The following is a 23,535-nucleotide window of genomic DNA, read 5'->3' as shown; positions in this document are numbered from 1 at the left end:
GAGTGTGTGTGTTTGTGTGTACAGTAGGTTGGTTTGAAAGCTCAGAAATGTTTTTTTTGCAACTGGGCCATAACAGTATATAAAATGGGTTGTTCTAATGAGTAATGATATAATGTAATGATGTCCAATCAGGAGCTGGGCTTTCCACACATTTAAACATTGAGTCCATTTCCAAACAGACCGTCCCCACACAGCCAAACTCTCAGTCCACCTGCCAGGTATGAGCAGGGCTCTAAGATTAAAGCTGAAATAACCCTAACCCTAACTGGCCTAATCTATAAACATATGAGAAAATACCTTTGCATGTGTCACATTTCCTCATTGCTTTAATTCTGGACTTGGGATTTGGGATAACTATCCACAATTACAGGCACTACAAAATATTGAGTTTTTTTGCGCGTATGTATTTTCTAAACTGGGTTAGCATTAGATGACAATTTACATGTATTTGAGAGGGATATTCAGTTTTGAATACAAAAATAATGAGATCAGAAGTGAGAACAAACTCCATGCACAAACATGTTCAAGGAGCAAAAACAAATAAAATGAATAAAATGTGCACAGAAATATCCTTCTGCAGCACCAGCTCCTCTGTGAGGCTGGCCAGCCCATACGGCCTCAAGATGTTTGTTCTGACAATTGACTGTCAGGAGAATATTGGTCAAACATTAATTGACTTTCTGGGAAGTTCTTTGACAACATCAGAACAGTACATGTGTCTGCAGAGGCTCACATGTCTAGAAGGGCCTCACGTATGTCAGGAGGCACTGAATTACCAGTACTGATCTATGATAAGATAACCAGAGAAAACAGTGACACCACACGGGCCCAATTCACTGAAATGACCGTGTGTCTTATCGCAGATCTCCGTTGGGTGAGGCAACATGAAAAAACAGCTAGCAGTGAGGGGTCTGGCTGTGTTTGAGACCCCTGCCCCCCAGATAGCAGTGAGGGGTCTGGCTGTGTTTGAGACCCCCGCCCCCCCAGCTAGCAGTGAGGGGTCTGGCTGTGTTTGAGACCCCTGCCCCCCCAGCTAGCAGTGAGGGGCCTGGCTGTGTTTGAGACCCCCCCTCAACTAGCAGTGAGGGGCCTGGCTGTGTTTGAGACCCCCGCCCCCCAGCTAGAAGTGAGGGGCCTGGCTGTGTTTGAGACCCCCCCCAGGCCTGGGGCAGAATGGTTTGCGGAGCAACGTGTCTGAGGAGCGCGGGTAGCTGGTAAGCGGCGGGTTTGAGGAACGCGGGTTGCTGGTAAGCGGGTTTGAGGAGCGCGGGTTGCTGGTAAGCGGGTTTGAGGAGCGCGGGTTGCTGGTAAGCGGCGGGTTTTAGGAGCGCGGGTTGCTGGTAAGCGGCGGGTTTGAGGAGCGCGGGTTGCTGGTAAGCGGCGGGTTGCTGGTAAGCGGGTTTGAGGAGCGCGGGTTGCTGGTAAGCGGGTTTGAGGAGCGCGGGTTGCTGGTAAGCGGCGGGTTTGAGGAGCGCGGGTTGCTGGTAAGGGGCGGGTTTGAGGAGCGCGGGTTGCTGGTAAGCGGGTTTGAGGAGCGTGGGTTGCTGGTAAGCGGCGGGTTTGAGGAGCGCGGGTTGCTGGTAAGCGGCGGGTTTGAGGAGCGCGGGTTGCTGGTAAGCGGCGGGTTTGAGGAGCACAGGTTGCTGGTAAGCGGGTTTGAGGAGCGCGGGTTGCTGGTAAGCAGGTTTGAGGAGCGCGGGTTGCTGGTAAGCGGCGGGTTTGAGGAGCGCGGGTTGCTGGTAAGCGGGTTTGAGGAGCGTGGGTTGCTGGTAAGCGGCGGGTTTGAGGAGCGCGGGTTGCTGGTAAGCGGCGGGTTTGAGGAGCGCGGGTTGCTGGTAAGCGGCGGGTTTGAGGAGCGCGGGTTGCTGGTAAGCGGGTTTGAGGAGCGCAGGTTGCTGGTAAGCGGCGGGTTTGAGGAGCGCGGGTTGCTGGTAAGCGGCGGGTTTGAGGAGCGCGGGTTGCTGGTAAGCGGGTTTGAGGAGCGTGGGTTGCTGGTAAGCGGCGGGTTTGAGGAGCGCGGGTTGCTGGTAAGCGGCGGGTTTGAGGAGCGCGGGTTGCTGGTAAGCGGCGGGTTTGTGGGATCTCCTTCATTCTGTGTGCTGATCTGTCTGATCACCCCCAGTTTGTTTGTTAGTACGAAGAATAATAATTAGTAAAGTCAAACTCCCGCTACTCCTCTCCAAAATGGCCAAGGTGAAGACATGCAGACATATTTGACTGATTGATTGGTTGTTGGATGGGTTGATAATTATAGGGAATTTAATGATAACCGGCAAAGTTATACCACGAGGTCTTCGGATCAAAGGGTTCTAACAGCAGTCACAAATATCTCCACAGGAAATTTCTCTCTTCCACTGTGCCTAGATAAAACGGGACTGAGCTGAAGTAACCCCACCCCTGCCGCCTCCGCCCATTTTACCACCCTGCAGCTTCCAATCCCCTCTTCGGCCATGAACCGCCTGCGTCTCCACCCTCGCGGCCACCACTCCGCCCTTAGAGTACAGCCCGAGACGGTCATGTGACGCGTGTATGATCTACTCTGGACCTTTTAAAGAAAAGTGAGCAGGAATTTCCTCAACATCGCGGAAAGTTTTTTGTTGCGAAGCCAACTGGTTAACTCAGTAGCCTTCCGTATTTTTCGCGTTTATTTACATGGGCTACGCTCACCGATGTCAGTGACATAACGGGGTCTAGTTCTCTGCGTCACCTTTTCTCTCAAGCGGGTTCCTAAAACTGAGCCAACGAAAAACAGTAACTTCTCAATTTCCAGGCTGTTCTTGACCCCGGACTGTAAGCCGAAGCCGAAATCATCGATACAGCATCTGTGAAGTAGGTTTTGTGGAATTCCTTGTTTTAAACTATGTTATAAGTTTTATGTATGCTATGTCGCCTGTATACTCACATCTATCCACATAGGATAAATAACATAATAAATAATAATAAATAACATAACCTAAATAGATTTGGGCTTGATTTATTTCCTTTTAGCAACTGTAAGCATGTCACAGCTCCGGACCCCTTGTCTATCTTGTTTTATTTTCGGTAGGCTACATTGCAAGGTAGAAAGCAATATAAGCCAAGTTATCACACCTGTCTGGATTGTACCATTAATTATGAATTGGCTAAATGTTATAATAATTCCTAAATGTGTGGATTTATCAGTGTTGCTACTCTTTTCGCTTAAACCTCTTGATAGGAAAAAGGTTTGTCCATAAACTATATTTTCGAGTGAAGTGTACTTTTGCCTGCTTTCAGACAAAAGTTTATGTAATGTTTTGATAGGTTTACACATCTTTGAACCTCATTCAACCCCAAATCGAAATTAGGTCACAGCCGGGATTTGGTTACTGTAAGCAGTTATGTTGGACAGTTAAGAATTTTCGAGTAGTTTAATTTCAGGACCACTAATGTGGACGAAAATATTTCATATTTCACTAATCCCGAAGACTGATAAGTAGTCAGTACCGTTACAATTGTGATTTGAATGAAATACGTTGAAGTAGTAGATTTTATAAAAATGTATTGCAAACCAGCTTAAAGTATGTAGCATTGGCTATGACATTTTCATTGAAGTATCGATCTATAGCTGTCCATATAAACTCAGTTATTTCTCTGGCTTCCATCGTGCAATCACCGCCGCCACAATGTCTTTAGTGCGGAGTCCCTCGCGTGTCGCCTGGCGGCCTGGGGTGTTCTTTGGAATACTGGTTGCGTCCGCGCGACTGCAGGACTGATGCAGTTTAAAACACGTTAAGTAAACATTGATTGTAAGAAAATACTGTCGCTGATGTGAATCGTAATGCCTGCTGGTGGGCTGCCGCTTTTCAGCCACTACAAAGAAAGGGATCATTATCTTTCTACGTCGGTGATCTCGTCATGGTGTCTGAGGTCTGAAATATTAGCTCTGAAGAGATGTTTAAGAAATGTGCAAATAATAACAATAATTCTTATCATTATTAATATTATTATAATTACTGTTATTATTGATAGGACAGTGGAGAAGTATGAACTATCTTTAATGCAAGCTTACATATGTTCCTTTTGTGGGTTGACAGCAGGACAGGGTTTGGGCCGGGGTTAGGGTTAGGGTTAGGGTTTGGGCCAGGGTTAGGGTTAGGGTTAGGGTTTGTGCCAGGGTTGGACATTAGGTTAACATTAGAACAGGGCTTTATCCTTTATTATTTCTCCTTCACACCCATAAAAACAGGCACAGACCTTAAACGCCTCCACCCTCTCTGGTTGTGTGTGTGTACATGGTTGTGTGTCTGTGTGTGAGAGAGATAGTGTGTATGTGTCTGTTTGTGTGTGTGTGTCTGTAAGTTTGAACTCATTTTATTTGTGTGAGAGTGTGTGTGTGGGAGTATGTGTGTCTTTAGATGAGAGTGTGTTTATCCTTAGATGAATGTGCATGTGTCTTTAGATGAGTGTGTGTATGTGAGAGTGTGTGTATGTGAGAATGTGAGAGTGTGTATGTGAGTGTGTGTGTGTGTGTGTGTGAGAGAGAGAGAGAGTATGTGTCTTTAGATGGCAGCTTCACAGAACTGCCATTGTCCCTTCTCTCTCTTGATTCTTCCCTCTCCATTTTGCCCTCCCTCCCTTCTGTTTTCCTTCTTTCTTGGGCCTTGCTCCCTCTTTCTCTGTCCTTCTTTTTTTCCCCCCCTCTCTCTCTCTCTCCCTTCTCCCCCTCTCTTTCTCTATCCCCCTCTCCCTCTCTCTCTCTCTCCTCCGCTGCTCTGCTTCCTCTGCTTTTGTTCCAAGGCTGAGGCTTGCGTCAGACATTCCTCTTGGCTCATGAATGCTCTTTTCCTGTTTGTAGGCCGGAGGGGGAGAGGTGGGTGGAGGGGGTGGGGTTGGGTTTGGAGTTTGGGATGGGGGTGGGGTGGAGCAGAGGGGGGGTATTGGTCTATATCATTCCCTCCCAGACACTCCACCCACTCACCATGCCATATGCCCTCCACTTTCCCCAAACAACGCTGATGTAATCAGGCCACTCTCTCTCTCTCCCTACACACACACACACACACACACACATACACACACCCACACACACACACATACACAGAGGCACACATACACAGGCACACACACACACCCACCCCCACACATACACACACACACACATACACACGCAGAGGAAGATAGGTACATTGCTGTACATTGCTCAAAGAGCATGTTCCTCGGTACTGAAGGCGGGATAATTATTAACTTTTTTGTCCTTCCAGTAGTTTTTTTGTTGATTCCCTTCTGTTTGAGGAGCGGAAGTTGCCTCATTTCTGTGTCTGTAACATTTTGTGCTTGAACACAAAGCATAACACCAGCGCTGACCGGAATGACAGGTCACTTCAATTTACAAACGGGTTGCGATGCGGTTTACAAAGAGCACAGGAAATGTGGTGTCAAGGTCACAGCTGTGACGCTGTCCAGTGTTTGGAAACAGGACCTCTTTATCTATGGTGGCGTTGCACTGGGGACGTTACAGCCAGGGCCCCGTGCAATGAGCAGGCAGGAGCTCAGTCAGGAGTTACACTCCAAAAGGGGGAGGTCAGTTTCAGTGCCATCCAGCCAGCCTTTGTTACCAGTATCAGTGAAGCAATACAAGTCCAGGGGTTCAGGGTAAGTCCAGGGATTCAGGGTTCAGGGTTAGTCCAGGGATTCAGGGTTCAGGGTAAGTCCAGGGATTCAGGGTTCAGGGTAAGTCCAGGGATTCAGAGTTCAGGGTAAGTCCAGGGATTCAGGGTTCAGGGTAAGTCCAGCGATTCAGAGTTCAGGGTAAGTCCAGGGATTCAGAGTTCAGGGTAAGTCCAGGGATTCAGGGTTCAGGGTAAGTCCAGGGATTCAGAGTTCAGGGTAAGTCCAGGGATTCAGGGTTCAGGGTAAGTCCAGGGATTCAGGGTTCAGGGTAAGTCCAGGGATTCAGAGTTCAGGGTAAGTCCAGCGATTCAGAGTTCAGGGTAAGTCCAGGGATTCAGAGTTCAGGGTAAGTCCAGGGATTCAGGGTTCAGGGTAAGTCCAGGGATTCAGGGTTCAGGGTAAGTCCAGGGATTCAGGGTTCAGGGGGCGGGGCTCTATGGAAGTAAGGGCTCGGCTCCTTCAGTCCTGTTCTGATCAAATCAACTTTACTGGTTTCACAGACATGAGCTATTTATCAACAAAGAAAAACAATAGTAACTGCATATTCAATACTACTACTAATATTACTATTATTAATAACAAAAATAATAATAGTGGGGGGGTTGCTTCACAAATAAATTAAAACAGTAACTGTCTCTAGCACTCTCTGCCTTTCTGTCTCTCTCTCATTCTGTCTCTGTTGTTTTTCACTGCTGGGGGGTTTTGGGATTGAGGCCAGACAGGAAATCTCATGCAAAGAGTGACCCCCGCCCCCCTACACTGTCCAGCTCCCCCCACCGCCCCTCAGCCCCCCCCCTCGCTGTGTGGTAATACTCACTGTAAACTCCCAGGCCTCCGGCTCCCCAGCGCCTGCCCCCCCCCCCCCCCCCCGGCTTTAGAGGTCTGCAGCCAGGCCCAGGGCTGTTCTCCATGTGCTGCAAGACCTGCAATTTAAATGACTTTCCTTAAAAGGGGAGGCTTAGGGGCTACAAGACAATTACTCTTTTTGTTCTGTTTTGGAGATCAGATTTGCATGTTGAGCAAGGACTCATAATTCTTTTTTATGTGTTGCTTTGTTGTGAGTAAACATTCCTAACATTGATGTCTACAGGAAGCGTGTATCTTTGTTAGTTTTAGGCAGCCACCAGTCTTCTTACCTCCTTCCTGAATTGCACAAAGTGCAGCTCCACTGATCACAGATCCTGGATCAGTGGGGGGTTGTTTAGAACCTGGCCTCCGTGTTGCTGTAGTTGGTTTGTCTGGGCCCCAGAATAGTCTGCTGTTGCTTGTGCTAAAGTCCTTCAGGTTGAGCTGAACAGAACAGCTCAGAATGAAGAGGGTGATGGAGATTTCAGAGTTCAGGGAGGGTGCCTGGCCTGGCTAGCTGTGGGTTTACGGTGTGTCAGCCACTTACACAGGCATGGTGATTTTCCAGAAAATGTTTGGTGAAGAAAATTTGAACAGCAAGAGAGGGTGTGGTGCTTCAAACCAGGTTGAGCATTCTGCTCCTCGTCAGTCAAAGGAGCTGCATGTATTATATAAAAAAAATAAAATAAAAAATTCCCCGTAGAATTTCTGTCTTCTCTGCATGGCAGCTGTTTGGGATGCCTGGGGGTCCTGGTTAGGGTTTGGGATTTCAGCCTTGGGGTTGAAATCAGCTCTGATGCTTAGGGGCTGGGAGAGCGTGACCGACAGACAGTGTTTGCTAAGAGGGCAGAATGATACACAACAGGGTGTTGAAAAGGTCAGTGAATTTAAGAGGCAGCTGGTTCCAGGTCTTTGTGAAGTTAGCATACAGAGGACACCTTTTACAAACAGGTCCTGCCCCAAGCCCACAATTATCAGTCACATTAACCCAAAGCACAGCGGAGTACTAACACAAACTTGTTTCCATGGCTGCAAGCTGAGAAACGGCCACATCCTCCTGGGACTTGGCAGAAGAAGTTCAGGTGTCTTCATTTTTTGTCTGAAGTGTCTTGGATGACAAAATATGTTACAGGGAAAATAATTTCAAAAATATAATTTATTTAGTTTTTGCTGAATGTCCATTGCAGTGTGGGTTTCAGCAAATTGGAATGCATGGCTCTTGAGATTGAGACCAGAGACTTGTTGGGTTTTAGGAGGTTATCATCAATATTGATAGTGAATACAAGTGAAGCTGAGTGAAGCTGTGCTGAGTGAAGCTGAGTGAAGCTGTGCTGAGCTGTGCTGAGTGAAGCTGAGTGAAGCTGAGTGAAGCTGTGCTGGGCTGTGCTGGGCTGTGCTGAGCTGTGCTGCTTGAAGCTGTGCTGAGCTGTGCTGGGCTGTGCTGAGTGAAGCTGTGCTGAGCTCTGCTGCGTGAAGCTGTGCTGGGCTGTGCTGAGCTGTGCTGCGTGAAGCTGAGTGAAGCTGTGCTGGGCTGTGCTGAGTGAAGCTGTGCTGAGCTGTACTGGGCTGTGCTGAGTGAAGCTGTGTGAAGCTGAGTGAAGCTGTGCTGAGTGAAGTTGAGTGAAGCTGTGCTGAGTGAAGTTGAGTGAAGCTGTACTGAGCTGTGCTGAGCTGTGCTGAGTGAAGCTGTGCTGAGTGAAGCTGAGTGAAGCTGTGCTGAGTGAAGTTGAGTGAAGCTGTGCTGAGCTGTGCTAAGTGAAGCTGTGCTGAGTGAAGCTGAGTGAAGCTGTGCTGAGTGAAGTTGAGTGAAACTGTACTGAGCTGTGCTGAGCTGTGCTGAGTGAAGCTGCGCTGAGTGAAGTTGAGTGAAGCTGTGCTGAGTGAAGTTGAGTGAAGCTGTGCTGAGTGAAGTTGAGTGTAGCTGTGCTGAGCTGTGCTGAGTGAAGCTGTGCTGCGTGAAGTTGAGTGAAGCTGTGCTGAGTGAAGTTGAGTGTAGCTGTGCTGAGCTGTGCTGAGTGAAGCTGTGCTGCGTGAAGTTGAGTGAAGCTGTGCTGAGTGAAGTTGAGTGTAGCTGTGCTGAGTGAAGTTGAGTGTAGCTGTGCTGGGCTGTGCTGAGTGAAGCCACGGTCCCTGTGGGGCGGAGTGGGGAACACGGTCCCTGTGGGGCGGAGTGGGGAACACGGTCCCTGTGGGGCGGAGTGGGGAACACGGTCCCTGTGGGGCGGAGTGGGGAACACGGTCCCTGTGGGGCGGAGTGGGGAACACTAACACACATCTGTGCTCCACAGGCTGGCCTGCTGGGTCAAAGTTTGATTTAATCTCAATGCCTTATCACACTCTGCTTTAAATCTACGTGCTCATGCTTCTAAATTGCTGTCAATGTCTGGTTTATTAATTTCCCATTGATACAGTAACATTAATAGGGTTTACATTATTTTAATTCATTATCCATAAGCATTTTGTGGCCTGTTGGCATTTATATATAAATTCAGTGTTTAGCTTTAGGGCAGGATATTAAGTCTAATGTGTGGAGGCTAATAAAGCAACAGTCAAAATTGTTTGCTGAGATCGGAGCCATGTTATCTTATATGCATAAACAAAACTTGTAACTGACCTTTTAAACATATGTTGTCCTAAATGCAGACTAAAATATAATTTTACAGTATTGTCATTTGTGCATGAAAATACACTTAAAAACCACACAGCACATTTATGTTGTTAAAATACATAACTGTAAAGCCTACTGTATGTGATTCTTATGTTATAATCTGTACATAAGTCAGTACTTTATATCTATGCTGTCACTTTCATTTTAACGTAGGTGATTTTTTATGACAGGGTGTAAGGTGTAGTTAATAATACAACAGCTTTGTCATTGGGATGTGACACTATGACCCTGTGGCTTGTGAGTCCAGAGACCACTGTAGTGTGTGTGATCAGAGGCGTCACTATGGGGGTGCGGGGGGTGCGGACCGCACTGGGTGGGGGGGGCTGTACATTTTAGGAAACGGTCCCACACCCCGCTGGTGGGGTCTCTCCCCCCTGTCTGTCTCAGTTCTTATTCAGTGTGTGTAAACTGCATTATTCAGTGAGAGTGTAAACTGCATTATTCAGTGTGAGTGTAAACTGCATTATTCAGTGAGAGTGTAAACTGCATTATTCAGTGAGAGTGTAAACTGCATTATTCAGTGAGAGTGTAAACTGCATTATTCAGTGTGAATGTAAACTGCATTATTCAGTGTGAGTGTAAACTGCATTATTCAGTATGAGTGTAAACTGCATTATTCAGTGAGAGTGTAAACTGCATTATTCAGTGTGAGTGTAAACTGCATTATTCAGTGTGATTGTAAACTGCATTATTCAGTATGAGTGTAAACTGCATTATTCAGTATGAGTGTAAACTGCATTATTCAGTGAGAGTGTAAACTGCATTATTCAGTGTGAGTGTAAACTGCATTATTCAGTGTGAGAGTAAACTGCATTATTCAGTATGAGTGTAAACTGCATTATTCAGTATGAGTGTAAACTGCATTATTCAGTATGAGTGTAAACTGCATTATTCAGTGAGAGTGTAAACTGCATTATTCAGTGTGAGTGTAAACTGCATTATTCAGTGTGAGAGTAAACTGCATTATTCAGTATGAGTGTAAACTGCATTATTCAGTATGAGTGTAAACTGCATTATTCAGTGTGAGTGTAAATTGCCTTCATTCAGTAAAAGGGTGGCCTGTGCCTTTGTTGTCACTGGGCATGGTGTTGTCAAGGTGATGGCGGCCATTTTCTTAAGCGATCCGCCCCGTGGCCCCTACTCAACCTGCATTGAGCCAAGCTGTCCAGAGGCGGAGGGTTGCTAGGGCAGCGCTGGGGAGATTATAACCACGGAAACCGCCCGCCTTCTCTAACACATGACATCATCCGCAGTGGCGTGCCCAATGTGAACAGACTGCAGTTGCTGTCAGAGACACATGGGGCAGGTTTCATGGGAGCAGCGAGTCCCTGTAGTATCCACACCTTCGGGACATGAAAGATTCCCCCCAGCTCGCTACACCTGGGAGGAATCGCACTAGTTATTGCTTCCATCTTTTATTCTTTTCTTCCCTGTGAACGGTGCTGTGGTGAATGGCGCTGTGGTGAATGGCACTGTGACGCAATAGTGAATGGCGCTGTGGTGAATGACGCAGTAGTGAATGGCGCTGGGGTGAATGGCGCAGTGGTGAATGGCGCTGGGGTGAATGGCGCAGTGGTGAATGGTGCTGTAGTGAATGGCACTGTGGCGCAGTAATGAATGGCGCTGTGGTGAATGGCGCAGTAGTGAATGGCGCAGTGGTGAATGGTGCTGTGGTGAATGGCGCTGTAGTGAATGGCGCTGTGGTGAATGGTGCTGTGGTGAATGGCGCAGTAGTGAATGGCGCTGGGGTGAATGGCGCAGTAGTGAATGGCGCTGTGGCGCTGTAGTGAATTAAAAGCTGTGCCATGTTTCTTATCCCTCTTTTTCTTCTGCGCAGGAGGCTCCAGACTGCCGCCATGCTGATGTATGACTACCCGGTGAAGACAGACATGGAAACGGTGAGCACTCAAGCCGCTGCACCACACCTGCATCCAGGGCTGGCTGCACCTGTGGGGTCACCTGCTGCTTACTTTAAAGGCAGTACTTGGCCTTGCTCCTGGGACTTACAACCCCCCCACATTCCAGAACATTCTCTAAAATCTTCAGATTAGGCCCTATTCTGCACCACAGTCACCAGAGTGAAGTCCAAAGGACATCAGATTAGGGTTCAGGTTAGGGTTCAGGTAAGGGTTCAAATTAGGGTTCAGATTAGGCCTGGAATGGTTTATCCAAAAATATGAACCCTGCTCAAACAGTTTCCTCTTTTAAAGCCTTGCAAAGATACTTTTTTCAAAATTGGGTTCTACTTGTATGCACTCTGCTGCAGTTATTGATTTTATTAATTTTATTATGAATTTAGTTTTATTTATTTTGCTCCCTTAATTGTGTTTATATTGCATGTACTGTGTGTTTGTGCTGGTGAACTGCATTTAGCTGCATTCTGGTTATTCTTTGTTATTTGTTTTTGTTTGAATGTTTAGTCTTAAACCTTTGAACACAAGTTATTATTAATAATAATAATAATAATAATAGTAATAAATAAATAAATAAGTTTTCCAGCGTGGGCGGTTGTGTGAGATTGGGGTTTGTGATTGTGCAGACCAATGTTGGTTCCGTTTGCAGCCGTCTGATTTCACCGGGATGTGCTGTGGAGTGAACGTATGGTGTTCATGTACAGTTCAGTGACAGCATGTGGTAGCTCCACCCATTTAAGATTTCTTTAAAAAGTTCAGTTGAAGAACATTAGGCATAACGGGTTAAACTGCCCATAATTTAGGTTGGAGCATAAGGCATAACCGTGCTCAGGTTGGTTAAATAGCACAAAGAATGATTGGCTACGTAAACAAGGAAATTTAGATTAGTTATTAATTATTTCCGTAATATATCTGTTACGGTTAATATTGATTGATTAGTCTTTCTTACACAGCATGACATCATATTACTGTTTACAGCTAAGGATCCAAAGCCAAGAACATCACATGCGCTGTATATATTTAACTGGCAATAAAAATACCTCCCAGTAAGTTGCTCTACATTAGACAGGTACTGACAGGAAGTGGAGTTGGGAGCTGCTCTAGAGGTGTTACTCAACACAGAAATGTGGACTTCATCCTCCCTCCCCCTGGCGAAGTTGCAAACATTTACCTATTTAACTGTCAAATAGCAGGAGGCGAAAACTCAGCCCAGGTATAAGAGAAGAGACTCTGTCGGACATGTCTGCACCTACTGGTTTTGGCTTTCTGCCCAAACCACTTTGTACTGTGGCTTCCTCCCTGACAAACAGGCCACAGTATTAGCATACAATAGGTTAACGTGTGCTCGGCCAATGAGAATGAGCGGACGGATGTCACAGTCTACCCTCACTGGATGCTGGGACCGGTAGGATGTCCTGACTGCTGTTGAGATAAACAAAAGAGGGCGATGAAGATGATGAAGACGATTCCCTGGAACCCTTTCGTGTACAAAAGGAGTGGAACTAGAGGACACGCCCACCTCAGCCTCTTGTGTTTAAACAGAGAGAAGAATGTTTTTTTTTCTTTTCTTTTCTTTTCTTTTTTCTTGTTTTTTTTGTGCTTAAATGAATGGTTGAAAGGAACAACCAGGCCAGCTCAAGCAGATTTAAATTGTTCAAAGTCTCAAGAGTGATAAGAACGGTCCCCTGGGAGAAGTAGAAAAAAGTCTTCTTTTGAGATCCAACAAAATACACAGCCAGAGTTTTGTGTTTTAAAATTGTCACAAGATATTACAAAAAACAAGCAACAGTAGATGGATTTAGCCCATATATACATCAATATGCTTTTAATTTCATAGTTTACCCTTCATAGTGTTGACATTTGGCTTTTTCATAAGTGAACTGTAGGAGAGTGAATGCCCATTTAACTGTCAGAGTGGACGTTTCAGCTCTCAGCACTGTCAGGACCTTCCCTGGCATAACATGTCTGTGTTTCATAGGGTCTGGGAAATCCCCAGGCTGTTTCCACGGTAACCCCATCCTCATGGGCGGTGGTGCGCCAGGCAGTGCTGTAGATCAGAGTGACGGCGAGCGGATCGCTTTCCGGTTCACCTCACTTTGACCTCTGTGCCTGCAGATATATGTGTGTCTGCGTGCGAAAGGGGAAACCTTAACTGTCAAAAGCAGTTCCCTTCCTCAGCCTCCGCCAGCCAGCCCAACCCCGGATTACCCAGAAACCCTCACACCAGAGGCGCTGCCAGCCCTGTGTGCACTGGTACATGTTTCTCTGTCAGGGCAGTTTGCATTTCTGACCCTGTTTTTGTGCCCTTGTAGGTGTGAGGTCACAAATATGCAATTAGAATGTTCTTAACTGGAACATTCTAATGCTGATGTCACAATCACTACTGGTGACTGAAAGCAGTGGAGTTCTAGAACACTGACTTAGAATTTTGAAAAAGCATTCTGAAAAGCCTACTCTTCAAAAGGATATGGATACAGACTCTTTTATTTTTTCTTTTAGCTGTTGTCCCAGCAAAGACCATTTTGGGAGGGAGTGGAGGGGGGAGGAAATGGGATATGTCACAATTTTAAAGGAGGTGTTGTTTTTCCTAACTGGCGATGCAGTGACTCAGGCTCCAGGCTCTGTGTCTCCCTCCCTCCCTGCCGTCGGAGGCCAGGGCCACAGATAAACGCGCATTCCAGGCCCATTACTGGTCTCTGAGGAAAGGGAGGGGCCAGCCGCTTTCAGAGCCCACCCACTGCAGCTCTGCTCCGAATGGCCGACACGTCGCTGTACTGTAGCACCTGGACTCAATCAGTACTTCTCTCCTGCTCACAAACTCTCAGCATTTCAATGATTTATAGTAATCCCTCTCTCTCTCTCTCTCTCTCTCTCTCTCTCTCTCTTTCTGGTTCCCCTCCTCTACTTTCCATGCTTTTGTTTTTGATCCCCTCCCTGCTCCTGCCTGGTCCCACAGTCGCTGTATCAGCCTTACCCCGCCCTGATCAAGTCCCAGGCAGAGGCCTATAGCGTCGTCTTTGCCCCGCCCAGTGCTGCCGCCCAAATGGAGCCCGTCGACCTGTCTGTCAGCAAACGGGCTTCCTCCTCCTCCTCCTCCTCGCCCTCCCCCCCCTCGTCCCGCAGCTCTCCGGTCTCCCCCTACAGCCTGAGCGGTGCGTCTGCATCTGGGACCCCCCTGTCCCGCGGGGGTTCCCCCATGCACAGACGCACCCCCCCAGGCCTGCCCGTCCACTTCCTGCTTCCGGGCTCTGGGGCCAGCGTCATCCCTGTGCTCCCCAGCGTCATGGTGCAGCCCTTCCCAGTTCTGTACCCCCCCCACCTGACCATGACCCCGCCCCTCATGGTGTCCCGCCTCTCCGGAGACCACATACAGAGCCTGGGCCCCCCGAGTCAAGGTGAGCTCCACCCCGCCCTCTCCCCCCCATACCCCACCTTAACCCCCCTTCACCCCACCTTCACCCCACCCTCACCCCCCCTCCACCCTACCTTAACCCCCCCTTCACCCCACCTTAACCCCCCTTCACCCCACCCTCACCCCCCTCCACCCCACCCTCACCCCCCCTCCACCCCACCTTAACCCCCCCTTCACCCCACCTTCACCCCACCCTCACCCCCCCTCCACCCCACCTTAACCCCCCCTTCACCCCACCCTCACCCCCCCTCCACCCCACCTTAACCCCCCCTTCACCCCACCTTCACCCCCCCATACCCCACCCTCTCCCCCCCTTCACCCCACCCTCACCCCCCCTCCACCCCACCTTAACCCCCCCTTCATCCCACCCTCACCCCCCCTCCACCCCACCTTAACCCCCCCTTCACCCCACCTTCACCCCCCCATACCCCACCTTCACCCCCCCTTCACCCCACCTTCACCCCCCCTCCACCCCACCTTAACCCCACCCTCACCCCACCCTCACCCCCCTTCACCCCACCCTCACCCCCCCTTCACCCCGCCCTCTCCCCCGTTCACCCCACCTTCACCCCCCCATACCCCACCTTAACCCCCCCTTCACCCCACCCTCTCCCCCCTTCACCCCACCTTCACCCCCCCATACCCCACCTTAACCCCACCTTCACCCCACATTCACCCCCCCATACCCCACCTTAACCCCCCCTTCACCCCACCTTTTACCCCCCCTCCGCCCCACTTTCATCCCCCCTTCACCCCATCTTCATTTTATTCCTGAAGTGAGACTCCAGCTGTGGGCGGTGAGTGGGCGGGGCTAAGCGTTTCCCGGGAAACTGACCTGCTTCTGTGTCTCCAGCGTCGTCCCTGAAGGAGATGAGCCGGGAGCCCGGTGACCTGCCCAAGCCCATCAAGGCCGAGCCGCACACTGAGCATGCTCAGGAGGCGTATAGCGAGGTGGTGTCCTCCACCGTCATCACCGCACCACGACCCTACAGCGAGTGAGTGCTGCAGCTCGCCTCTGACACCACGCTCTTCTACCAATCAGATCATACCAACCAGATCCACCAATCAGATCTATTTTACACACACCACCCAGCCATGCACACACTGCCACACCCTACCAATCAGATCACACCTGATCACAGTATACCCGAGCCTGAACCCCCAGAGAGCCAGCTTGGGGCAGCAGTAGCATGGAGAAAGGCCCGAGGTGGGATGTAGGAAGAACCTTGGGGAGAAGTAGACTAGACAGGGGAGCCCAACACCGTGTGGCCGGATCTGGGTGTGGGTTCATGGGAACCAGTCTGGTCCGGTCACAAAAAGGTTTCCCTCTGTCTAAATGAATTCAGACTGGTTTTATGAAAGGGTTAATTAGAGACTCAGATACCCTTCTAACCAGCCAGGAGCGGCAGAGCGAAAATAGCCTTGCAGAACCTCATTGGAGGCTGTAACTGTACACGGGGCTCCGAGTGCGTGCACAGCCTTGGCGCTGATATTCAGCCAAACCGCAATTATTCTTGTGACAAACAAAGTAGGTCTGTCAGGGCGTGTACTGGGTGTGTGCGTGTGTTTTCCATGCGTGTTGTACCAGTGGGTGAAACCAAGGTCGTTTGACGCAAGTGAATACATGTGCATCACGCCCAGGGAGTCACACCCTTGTCCTGGGGTGACAAATTTGCATGTTGTTCTCACCCTACGAAATAAGGCTGCCATTGTCAGGAGAAACCGTAATCATTTACAAAAACAAAAAAAACAAAAACAGAATTTTAGTTCTGTGTGCGTTTGGGTTAGGGTCGGGGTTAGCATTCGTCACTGCTCCTTTGGGTCCAGTTTCAGTAACAGTCCATAAACCCTGACCCTGTTCTAAGTGCTGGGTTGGAGTGCTGGTAGGTAACCCTGTTCTAAGCGCTGGGTTGGAGTGTTGGCAGGTAACCCTGTTCTAAGCGCTGGGTTGGAGTGTTGGCAGGTAACCCTGTTCTAAGCGCTGGGTTGGAGTGCTGGTAGGTAACCCTGTTCTAAGCGCTGGGTTGGAGTGCTGGTAGGTAACCCTGTTCTAAGTGCTGGGTTGGAGTGTTGGTAGGTAACCCTGTTCTAAGTGCTGGGTTGGAGTGTTGGCAGGTAACCCTGTTCTAAGCGCTGGGTTGGAGTGCTGGCAGGTAACCCTGTTCTAAGCGCTGGGTTGGAGTGTTGGCAGGTAACCCTGTTCTAAGGGCTGGGTTGTAATGGTGGCAGGTAACCCTGTTCTAAGTGCTGGGTTGGAGTGTTGGCAGGTAACCCTGTACTAAGTGCTGGGTTGGAGTGCTGGTAGGTAACCCTGTTCTAAGCGCTGGGTTGGAGTGCTGGTAGGTAACCCTGTTCTAAGTGCTGGGTTGGAGTGCTGGTAGGTAACCCTGTTCTAAGTGCTGGGTTGGAGTGTTGGCAGGTAACCCTGTTCTAAGCGCTGGGTTGGAGTGTTGGCAGGTAACCCTGTTCTAAGTGCTGGGTTGGAGTGCTGGTAGGTAACCCTGTTCTAAGCGCTGGGTTGGAATGGAGGCAGGTAACCCTGTTCTAAGGGCTGGGTTGTAATGGTGGCAGGTAACCCTGTTCTAAGTGCTGGGTTGGAGTGCTGGCAGGTAACCCTGTTCTAAGCGCTGGGTTGGAGTGCTGGTAGGTAACCCTGTTCTAAGTGCTGGGTTGGAGTGCTGGCAGGTAACCCTGTTCTAAGCACTGGGTTGGAGTGTTGGCAGGTAACCCTGTTCTAAGTGCTGGGTTGGAGTGCTGGTAGGTAACCCTGTTCTAAGCGCTGGGTTGGAATGGAGGCAGGTAACCCTGTTCTAAGGGCTGGGTTGGAATGGTGGCAGGTAACCCTGTTCTAAGTGCTGGGTTGGAGTGTTGGCAGGTAACCCTGTTCTAAGTGCTGGGTTGGAGTGCTGGCAGGTAACCCTGTTCTAAGCGCTGGGTTGGAGTGTTGGCAGGTAACCCTGTTCTAAGTGCTGTGTTGGAGTGTTGGCAGGTAACCCTGTTCTAAGCGCTGGGTTGGAATGGTGGCAGGTAACCCTGTTCTAAGTGCTGGGTTGGAGTGTTGGCAGGTAACCCTGTTCTAAGCGCTGGGTTGGAGTGTTGGCAGGTAACCCTGTTCTAATTGCTGGGTTGGAGTGCTGGTAGGTAACCCTGTTCTAAGCGCTGGGTTGGAGTGCTGGTAGGTAACCCTGTTCTAAGTGCTGGGTTGGAGTGCTGGCCAGGCGCCAGATTGGACCTTGTTTGCCTTGATGCAGCCTGGGCAGTGGCTCAGCGTTTCCGTGTCAACGCTCCGATAATTACCCCCCCTTGTGGAGGGGGGCGTGGCAGAACTGTCACAGAGAGGACCCACTGCGTTATGCAGAGCAGAGAGAAAACAACTGCACACACGCTACAGTCTGTGCGTGTGTGTGTGTGCGTGTGTGTGTGTGTGCGCGTATGTGTGTGCGTATGTGTGTGTGTGTTTGTGTGTGTGTGTGTGTGTTTGTGTGTGTGTGTGCGCGTGTGTGTGTGTGCGTGCGTGTGTGTGTGTGTGCGTATGTGTGTGCGTATGTGTGTGTGTGTTTGTGTGTGTGTGTGCGCATGTGTGTGTGTGTGTGCACATGTGTGTGTGTGTGCACATGTGTATGTGTGTGTGTGTGCATGTATGTGTGTGTGTATGTGTGTGTGTGTGCATATGCAGAGCAGAGAGAAAACAACTGCACACACGCTACATTCCTGTGTGTGTGTGTGTGTGTGCATGTGTGCATGTGTGTGTGTGTGTGTGTGTGTTTATGTTTATGTGTGTGTGTGCAAGCTTGCGGTTCATCCTGCTCCTCTACCTCCTCTTCATCCTGCTCCCCTACCTCCTCTGCCTCCTCTTCGCCCTGCTCCTCTACCTCCTCTGCCTTCTCTTTGCCCTGCTCCCCTACCTCCTCTACTTCCTCTTCGCCCTGCTCCCCTACCTCCTCTGCCTTCTCTTCAGCCTGCTCCCCTACCTCCTCTGCCTTCTCTTCGCCCTGCTCCTCTACCTACTCTTCGCCCTGCTCCCCTACCTCCTCTGACTCCTCTTCAGCCTGCTCCTCTGCCTCCTCTTCAGCCTGCTCCTCCGCCTCCTCTTCTTCCACAGTTAGGGCTAGGGTTAGTATTAAGGGTTTAGTTTTTTCCAGTTAGGGCTAGGGTTAATATTAATGGTTTAGTTGAAGACATTTATGAAGTACAGTATATGAACAATAGAAATTTTATTTAGACACAGGGATATTAGGCATGTAAGGGAAGCAGCATGTATTTGTATATTTGGGGTTTACCCTTAAAGACACAGTTATATTTATGTATAAACGAGTGCACCTTGTATGGTTTCCCCTTTCGCGGCGATACGATCTCCCAGCATGCAGCACTTAGACAGCATGTCTCCATGTGTCCTGAGAACCCTCATGTGGGCATGCCGTCTGATTGGCTGAGAGTGTCGGCTGTTTACATTTTATTGGTGTGTGTGAACAACTGCGCAAGCTGTTTCAGTGCAAGAAAACTGGCCCATAACTGCCCCCCCCCCCAAAAAAAAATAGTTAATAAATATTTTTCTGATAGAGTAGAGAATGTGCAATAGTAAAACATCAACTGTAAAACTTCTCAATGGGGCAGGGTGACCCTAACTCTAACCCTAACTACTTTTAGAAAAGCAGACACCCTAAATCACACGAGGAACAACTGCCTCAGAGAGAGAGAGAGAGAGAGGGGGAGAGAGAAAGAGAGAGGGAGAAGGGAGAGAGACAGAGAGGGGAAAAGAGAGAAGGACAGAGAAAGAGGGAGCAAGGCCCGAGAAGGAAGGAAAACAGAAGGGAGGGAGGGCAAAATGGAGAGGGAAGAATCAAGAGAGAGAAGGGACAATGGCAGTTGAGAGAGAGAGAGAGAGAGACTGGGAGTGGCAGGAAATGTAAAATTACAGTGTGTGCTTGAGGTGTGGCAAGAACTGACAGGGGGTGTGTTTCCATGGCGACTTATTTACGCAGACGACAGCTGTCAGCCCTTAAAAAAAACAACCAGGAAGTGCAAGCTGTCAATGCGAAAACAAGGCCTGTCACGCCACTGGTTTGGAAACACTAAGACTGGGGACAGGACCGTGTGGTAGTCACAGTGAGTCTCTTGTAGCCAAAATTGCAAAGGTAATTTTTGCTGTAACTATATGATCAGGTTTAGGGTTAGTGGAGGTGGCGGAGTAAAAACTTGACGCATTCTGTGGACTTGTATGAGAGTGCTGGTGTGTGTGAGAGCGCTGGTGTGTGTGAGAGCGCTGGTGTGTATGAGAGCGCTGGTGTGTGTGAGCGCTGGTGTGTGTGAGAGTGCTGGTGTGTGTGAGAGCGCTGGTGTGTGTGAGAGTTCTGGTGTGTGTGAGAGCGCTGGTGTGTGTGAGTGCTGGTGTGTGTGAGCGCTGGTGTGTGTGAGTGCTGGTGTGTGTGAGAGTGCTGGTGTGTGTGAGAGCGCTGGTGTGTATGAGAGCGCTGGTGTGTATGAGAGCGCTGGTGTGTGTGAGTGCTGGTGTGTGTGAGAGCGCTGGTGTGTGTGTGAGCGCTGGTGTGTGTGTGAGCGCTGGTGTGTGTGAGACCGCTGGTGTGTGTGAGAGCGCTGGTGTGTATGAGAGCGCTGGTGTGTGTGAGAGCGCTGGTGTGTGTGAGAGCGCTGGTGTGTGTGAGAGCGCTGGTGTGTGTGAGAGCTGCTGTACAGAGAGGTACTCGTCTGGACCCCCCGCTGGGTTGTCCCCCCCCCCCCCCCCCGGTGATGCCCTCTGACCCTCTGGCCCTTGTCTCCGTAGGAACGGCAGCCCCTCTGTGATCGTGCGCCCGGGCAAACACCCCGACCCTGGAGACTCCCCAGAATCCTTCAGGAAGCGCCGCATTCACCGCTGCGACTTCGGCAGCTGCAACAAGGTGTACACCAAGAGCTCGCACCTGAAGGCCCACCGCCGCACACACACAGGTGAGGGGCGGGGACATGGGGAGGGGCGGGGCGTGGGGAGGGGAGGGGCGTGGGGAGGGGCGGGGACATGGGTGGATGATTAGAGGCCACAAAGGCTCAAATACAGTGGTCACTAATTAGATTAAATGTTATGCTCCACAGAAGTCTGTGTGTGTGTGTGTGTGTGTGTGTGTATGTCTGATAAAAATGAGAGACAATGATTTGTGTGCAGAACAAGGCTTGTTTGTTGTTTTTGGTTAATGCTCCTGTATGCCAGTGTGTGGAGCTCTCAAATGTACCGCTTTGCCCCTGTGCCCCTGCCTGCAGGTGAGAAGCCCTATAAGTGCATGTGGGAGGGCTGCACCTGGAAGTTCGCTCGCTCGGACGAGCTGACGCGCCACTTCCGCAAGCACACCGGGGTGAAGCCCTTCCAGTGCAGCAGCTGTGAGCGCAGCTTCTCCCGCTCCGACCACCTGGCGCTGCACAAGAAGCGCCACCTGCTGGTCTGAGCCCCGCCCTCTCTGCCCCACCCCATCCCGCCCACACGCCAACCACGCTCTGCTGCACTGCTCAGCTGCTGACTGCCGCTCCTTGGGGGAGGTGCCTCTCAGGATTGCCCATGACAACCCTGACTAACCAAAGCCAGCATCAGCATAAGCCCTTTCTCATTGGAGCACATCATACCGACATCCAGTGCTGGATCAAGGACCCCCACCGACTGGTCCCCTCACCCCTCGTGCCCCCTTACCCCAAACCCCCGCGCCCCCTCACTCCTCACCCCCTGCGTCCCCTCCCCCTTCACCCCTCACCCCCTGCTCCCCCCCGAGCCCTCACTCTCCTCGCTCCCCTCACCCCCTCACTCCCTGCTCCCCCCCGAGCCCTGAATTCCCTCACCCCCGACCCTCCTGCCACCCCCTCACCCTCGCTGCCCTCACCCCCCACCCCCCTGCCCCCCCCCCCGAGCCCTCACTCCCCTCACCCCCGACCCTCCTGCCCCCCCCCGAGCCCTCACTCCGCCCCCCCCCCCACTGTGTGCCATGACGTGGGTGTGGTCGCTCAGCTGGTTTGAGCGCAGGTGGTCACAGAGGGCACGCTGACTGTAGCACACAGAACACACCACTGCAGAGGGGCTGCAGAAGCCTCGCCCTGCTCAGACCTACTCAATGTGAATCTTCCTTCTTTTGTTTTTTAGATAAATGTAAATATAAATATATGCATCTTTCTCCAAGGGCTGAAGCTGTACTTACTTCCTGTCCATCTTTTATTCAGAAGTGCAGAGCAGTCTGATTGTGACCCTGATTGTGCCTCTCTGAGCTCCTCTGGGGCCGTAGAGTGAGCTCTGCTAGGCGCTAACCGTGGTTCTTCAGGAAGTCTTTCAGTGTCCCTGCACAGGTCCAGGGTGTGATAAGAACTGTGCCACAGATAGGAAGTGCTGCATGTGTCCACAAACCGGCAGGAATATGATATGAAATATGACCATTCAAAAAGAGTTTCCTGAGCTTCTTTCTAGTTCTGTAGTGTGTGTCGGGGTGTTAAGGATAATTTCATATTTTGGGATATGCAGGAAAAAGCCAATACCTGTGTGTGTTTACCTTCAAAGCATGCCAGCAAAATAATTGGTTATAAACCAGAAGCAGAACAATAAATTGAGTCAAAACTTCCTTTGCAAGCTAAACTGCATTAATCTTCCAGTTTGCATTTCTGGACCCATAACGGAATAAAAAATAATAGATAAATACAGAAAAACCAAAGCACTTCTAAACATTCTGGGCCACAAATTTCCCTTGAAGAACTATTACATTTAACCAGCAAGTGGTAAGATAACTTAAAAATGATCAGTTTAAGTTCCAGCAGGGTCACACTGTCCCCAACTATTCCACTACGATATCCTCTAACTTTGTTGGTCTCAATATCACATGTTATGATCTGAATGTACTTAAAGATATGCAGAATATTAGTATATTCAAATAGAATAGAATGCTGTTGACTGCTGGACAGATAGAGAAGTGCAGTCTGACCTGTGGACAGCCGGTCCTTATGGAAGCTGGCTTTCCTCCAGGTCAGGCAGGTCTGACCGTGGTCTGGCCTGTGGGCTGAAAGGGACCAGAGCTGGATTCTGCCCTTTCTCTGGCTGGAGGGTCGTGATCGCACACTGAAGAAAGATGCTTCGGGAAGCAGAGCAGGATGGACTTGACTGTCCTGTGTCCTGTGATGGCTGATGCATGTATCCATGGGTTTGTGCAGAATAGGAAAGTGTGGAGATCAGTGCGCAAGTAGACTTTTTATTGTTGAAAATGTGAACTGAACTGTTATCTGGGCATTATTGAGGTAGAAAGAAATTCAGTTTGTTCTGGGGAAGCAATAACATGTAGCCTCTTTTATATTATTACCATGTGTAGCTCAATTATAGGGTTAGGGTTTTCCTTTTAGGGAAATCACGGTGCAATCCAGGGTGACTTTGTGTTTCTTTTTATTGATTAAATATGCTTAACAGTGAACTAATGTTTGAACACAGTGACTTTAAATGGATAGTATGCACTTTAATGCACTTAAAAGCCAAATATAATCTGATTCAGAGCCATTTGGCATTTGCTTTACCCCTTAATAACGGGTAGGCTTCTGTGATTTTCTGGAAGGTGTCTTATGGGAAGTGTAGCCTGATGGTGCGAGGGAGTGCATTGTGGGCAGAATGAAAGCGACGTGGCCGGTGTAATGGACAAAGCTTGGCTAAGGTGGGCCCCAGTCACTGCCTGTCCCCTTTTATAGTGTCATATCTAACTGCGTTCTGCACAGTTGTTAACCTGTCAGGAACAGCAGAACCTAATATCCTGTGTAACCCAAGTCTTATGCTGCCATTATAGAGTGACTTTCCTAAAATGTCTTGAAAGGCAACTTCAAGGAATCAAAGCAATTGAATGTCCTCATGTAACACCATTAGATGGCAGCTGAGGGTCAGGGTTATGAATTCATTTTCAAGTGTCATTTCTTCTCTGCTTCAGATCCAGCAGATGCACCCTGTTGAATTGCAAAGGTTTCGCCTTACAGCTACATGTATTGTTTTATAACTATGCAGATTTTTTTAAACACAAATTGTAATATATTTTTATTAAATAATAAGACTGAATGGGTAATTAAAGGTT

The 23,535-nt window shown here is 49.5% G+C and overlaps 2 protein-coding genes across 2 annotated transcripts; one reads left to right on the top strand and one right to left on the bottom strand.

Annotated features, from left to right (window-relative positions):
* Window positions 1-729: 729 nt before the first annotated feature.
* On the bottom strand, window positions 730-2,682 carry LOC118227459 (repetitive proline-rich cell wall protein 2-like). The gene is made up of 3 exons (XM_035417954.1): window positions 2,668-2,682; window positions 1,191-2,024; window positions 730-786 (listed from the first exon to the last, which is right to left on the bottom strand). The coding sequence occupies exons 1-3, from the start codon at window positions 2,680-2,682 to the stop codon at window positions 730-732; spliced, it is 906 nt and encodes a 301-aa protein (XP_035273845.1).
* Window positions 2,425-21,178, top strand: klf3 (Kruppel-like factor 3 (basic)). The gene is made up of 6 exons (XM_035419807.1): window positions 2,425-2,829; window positions 10,983-11,043; window positions 14,015-14,453; window positions 15,324-15,465; window positions 20,253-20,416; window positions 20,723-21,178. Exons 2-6 carry the CDS (start codon window positions 11,002-11,004, stop codon window positions 20,902-20,904), a joined length of 969 nt encoding a protein of 322 aa, XP_035275698.1. The 5' UTR covers window positions 2,425-2,829; window positions 10,983-11,001; the 3' UTR covers window positions 20,905-21,178.
* The last annotated feature ends 2,357 nt before the right edge of the window (window positions 21,179-23,535 follow it).

The sequence above is a fragment of the Anguilla anguilla genome, chromosome 5 (genome assembly GCF_013347855.1).
Source record: "Anguilla anguilla isolate fAngAng1 chromosome 5, fAngAng1.pri, whole genome shotgun sequence".
NCBI lineage: Eukaryota > Metazoa > Chordata > Actinopteri > Anguilliformes > Anguillidae > Anguilla > Anguilla anguilla.
This window is presented reverse-complemented; position numbering and strand designations above follow the sequence as displayed.